A 3,764-nucleotide genomic window follows, 5' to 3' on the forward strand; every position below is an offset into this window, starting at 1 on the left:
AACCAAACGAAACAACGAACCCCCAATTAATCATCATCCCGTCATGACAAGCGAAAGCCAGTATCAGAGAAACTAATCAACGCCATTCAAAATTCAATTCATTCATGATTGACCACCCTGCAAGAAACCTTAGCTCGATTGGTCTAGCTAGCTAGAGTTAATTAACAACATGCCAATTAAACATATGTGCATATATATGAAGTACTCGTACTCTTCCATTAATGGAGCTATATAGGAGAAGATCAATGTAAAGTTTGCATAAAATTATCATGGCTCGTATGGTCAGTCCTGCAACCTGCAGGGTGCAATGCTGGAGCCTGGGAATTAATTAGGCGCTTACATGTACAAGAAGTGCTTAGTACTAGAGCTAGGTAGAGCTAGCTAGTAAGAGCATAGAAATGATACGAGACCCAGTAGAAAACCCTGTACCATCTCGCAGCACGAAAGAAAAAAACAAAATCAAGAAACGAAACAGAAGGTGATCATTTGGGGGGAAAAAGATGTAACGAGATGTTAATTAATTAAACAGCATGATCGATCGAGAGCCAAATGACCTCTTGTCTAGCTAGTCTGATGATTAATTCAGCTTCAGATTGATGGTGGTCGTCGCGTCAAGGCTGGTTGGTGCCGTGGATGAAGGACGGCAGCAGCATGTCCTGCAGGAGGCCCAAGTCTTGCGCCATGAAGTGCTGCATCTGGAGCGCCGCCGGTGACGACGGCTGAGCCGAGGCGGCGACGGTGACCGCGCTCGTCGTCTCGCTCGAGACGCCGCCTCCGCCGCTGATTGCACTGTTAAGGCCATGGCTCGTCGTCGTCGTCGCCGCGGCGCCGCCCATCGTAGTCATGCCGTGGTGGGCGGCGGCGGCGCGCGGCAGGAAGCTGCTCAGCACGTCGATGCCGGACGACCGGCCGAACTGCGCGGCGGCGCCGGAGCCCAGCGGCAACGGCGGCGCCATGCCGTGGTGTCCGTGGTGGCCGTGGTGGTGGTGCAGCTGGTGCGCGGCCGCCGCCGCCGCGGCCGCCTGCGCGTGCGCGGCGAGCAGGTGCGTGCTGCCGCGGAGCGTGGCCGGGATGGGGTGCGTGTGCTTGCCCTCGTACGTGGTGATCACCACCGCCGGGTCCTGGTACGACCGCTCCACCCGCTTCTTCACCGGGCACTTCTGCGTCGTGCACCTGTAGTAGCTCCTGCAAAAAAATCAACCCCGTATATATCAGATCATTGCAATCATCGCATTCTGCCGCGCGCGCGCGCGTCCGGTGCAACTACTGCGGCCGGTACACGTACACGCGCACAGCTACGAGTCACGTACTATACGTGTGTGTAACTGTACATACGTACCTGGGGTATGGGCTGTTCTTGACGGCCTTCTGGCCGTACTTGCGCCACCGGTAGCCGTCCTCGAGGTGGTCGACCTCGCTCTTGGTCATGAACGCGAACCGCGGCTGCCTCGCCCGCTTCTCCCCCTTCCCCGCCTTCCCTCCCTTCGCCGCCGACCTGCACCCATCCAATCCATACCATATTACCAATCAGCTCGCGATCGATCGGTACGTTTCTCCGCGTCAAAAGCGGCGGAATTTCGTATGTCGTCCGGCAAGCGACGGCCACGGCCGGGATCGATCCCGTTCAAACTGGATAGACACACGCGACTACGCGAGCGTGTGTGTACACAAGGTTAGGGGGTTCACACCCTGTCTGGCACAGTGGCACTGGCCTAGCTTTCTCGTGATGGCGTCCCCTTTTCGGCTCACACTGGATTCTACTGTTGGTAGCTGGAGATTGCACTGAAAAGGAAGCTGCTGGCAAGATCCAAGTAGCAGAATGGGGTGGTGGATAACACTGGCATGCTTATTGTCTAGGGATCAATCTACTTTGCTTTTCTTTTATTCCTATCTACCCTTTTTGGGCATAATCTTTGGTAAAAGGGGATCAAAGACAAAAGTTACAAAGATCTTTGGTCATGTTGGAACTTGGAAGAAGGTGTGAAGAATGAAGGAACTAGCAGTAGCAGGCAGGTAATCAAGAAAAGCAAAACAAAGATCAGAGGGGCTAGCTGATACATTAAACGACTTATTTTAATAAAACATTATGGCAAGGTTTTAAATTTTTTGGAAGAAAGTGTGTGAGGCATGCAAGCTGAGTGTGAAACCCTAGATATGTTCACACGTTTGCCAAACTACCTTAAAAAGGAATAAAAGAACAAAAAGAGGAGGAATAGAAGAATGAATGAATGAATGAATGAATGGAAGAAAGAAAGAATGACCACCAAGCAAAGCAAGGAAGCAAAATCTAGCCCACAGAAAACCGGCCCCAAATCTTGATACCGGATCAGCAAAAAAAAGAAGCTCTAAATGATCTCATCCTAATGAATTATTAGCAACTAAGATCAAGAACTTGGCAAAATGACCCAAGATTTCAAGGGAAAAAAGGAGAAAAAAAGGAGAGAATTTAATGGTGAAGTGACCTAACTCACCCTTTCTTGTTCTTGTGTCCTTCATCTTCTTCTCCCTTGCCTTCCTCTTTGTTCTCATCCTCCTCCTTCTTGCACCTTGCCGGCGACTCCTCCTCCCCGGCGCCGGCGCCGGCGCCGCCTCCACCTCCTCCACCAACCCCCTCGCTCGACGACGTCGACATCGACGACGTCGTGTTCGGCGTCAGCGGCGGCGCCCCGCCGCCGCCGGCCGCGACGACGTCCACCACCCCGACCTCCCTCTTGACGTCCTCCCCGACCGGCAGCTCCAGCGCGCGGCACATCAGGTCGTAGTCCATCTGCATCGGCGTCCCCGCCTGCAGGTAGTCGGCGAACCACGACGACGGCAGCATCTGCATCTCCCCCGCGCCGCCCCCCGGCCGCGCGAACAGCGGCGCCAGCTCGTCCTGGAACTGGTACTCGCCCGACATAGCCGGATCCACCGCCGCCTCTCGCCGACGCTGGCCGTGCTCGTGGTTCTTGGCTCTAGCACGCACGCACGCACGCACCCTCTCTCTCTCGCGCTTCCAGGATCGAGATGGAGATGGACAGAGGAGGAAGCAAGCGTGCAAGAGCCAAGGGATTTATGGATGCTACTAGTATGGTAGTGGAGGGGTAGTGAGAGAGCGAGAGGTGTGAGAGGCTATTAGCTTAGCTATAACTAGGGTGATGAGGCAAGGGAGAGAGATGGATATAGATAGATAGAGGGATGGAGGAGAGGATGGTTGGGTGAGAGGATTTTTTTTTCTCTCACACTTTTGGTTTGCTTTTCGATTAAATTGATTTCAGCTTTTTTTGAGAGGAACAAGTTGATTATTTATGCCCCAAATGAGACGCCCACTCCTTGGCTTAGCTTGTTTGGTTTTTCTTCCTTCTTCTAATCTCAAAATAATCCCTTGCTTAGATCTCGGCGAGACTGTCAGAACAGTGATTAGCCCCTGTAGGTGGCCGTACTGATAATTGCAACCGCTACAGTAAACGGTGGGGGTGTGTGTGTGGGAACACGGTCCACGGTCACGGGTGCGCTGAGTCAGCGGCGTGCACCGGCGGTAGCCGGTCACGTGGGTCAAACCGCCGCGCACCGGTCGAACATTCAGACGTTGCGGCGACCGACACGTGTCCGTCCCCGCGCCCCCTTTGACCACCCCACGGCGCCTGCCTCCATCGCTGGCACGTGGGGCCCTTAGCGGCGGGGGGGCGGCACACGCCAGCGTGACGCCTGCTGCCATCTGTCCCGTGCCGTCCGATCTCGAGCTGACGGCCGCTGATGCTGGCGGTGGTGGTACGGACGCCTCG

General features: G+C 54.5%; 1 protein-coding gene across 1 annotated transcript; it reads right to left on the reverse strand.

The window, feature by feature from the left end:
- Positions 1–232: 232 nt before the first annotated feature.
- On the reverse strand, positions 233–3,022 carry LOC4326856 (WRKY transcription factor WRKY24-like). The gene is made up of 3 exons (XM_026019846.2): positions 2,472–3,022; positions 1,340–1,495; positions 233–1,185 (listed from the first exon to the last, which is right to left on the reverse strand). Exons 1-3 carry the CDS (start codon positions 2,897–2,899, stop codon positions 612–614), a joined length of 1,158 nt encoding a protein of 385 aa, XP_025875631.1. The 5' UTR covers positions 2,900–3,022; the 3' UTR covers positions 233–611.
- Positions 3,023–3,764: the final 742 nt, after the last annotated feature.

Source organism: Oryza sativa, chromosome 1, assembly GCF_034140825.1.
Source record: "Oryza sativa Japonica Group chromosome 1, ASM3414082v1".
In the NCBI taxonomy this organism is placed as follows: Eukaryota; Viridiplantae; Streptophyta; class Magnoliopsida; order Poales; family Poaceae; genus Oryza; species Oryza sativa.

Excerpts from the sequence above, each read along its gene's own strand:
- LOC4326856 (XM_026019846.2), bottom strand. The coding sequence starts at position 2,899 with ATGTCGGGCGAGTACCAGTTCCAGGACGAGCTGGCGCCGCTGTTCGCG. Across the intron at positions 1,496-2,471 it reads GGACACAAGAACAAGAAAGG|GTCGGCGGCGAAGGGAGGGA; the intron begins GTGAGTTAGGTC and ends GGATGGGTGCAG. Across the intron at positions 1,186-1,339 it reads AAGAACAGCCCATACCCCAG|GAGCTACTACAGGTGCACGA; the intron begins GTACGTATGTAC and ends ATTTTTTTGCAG.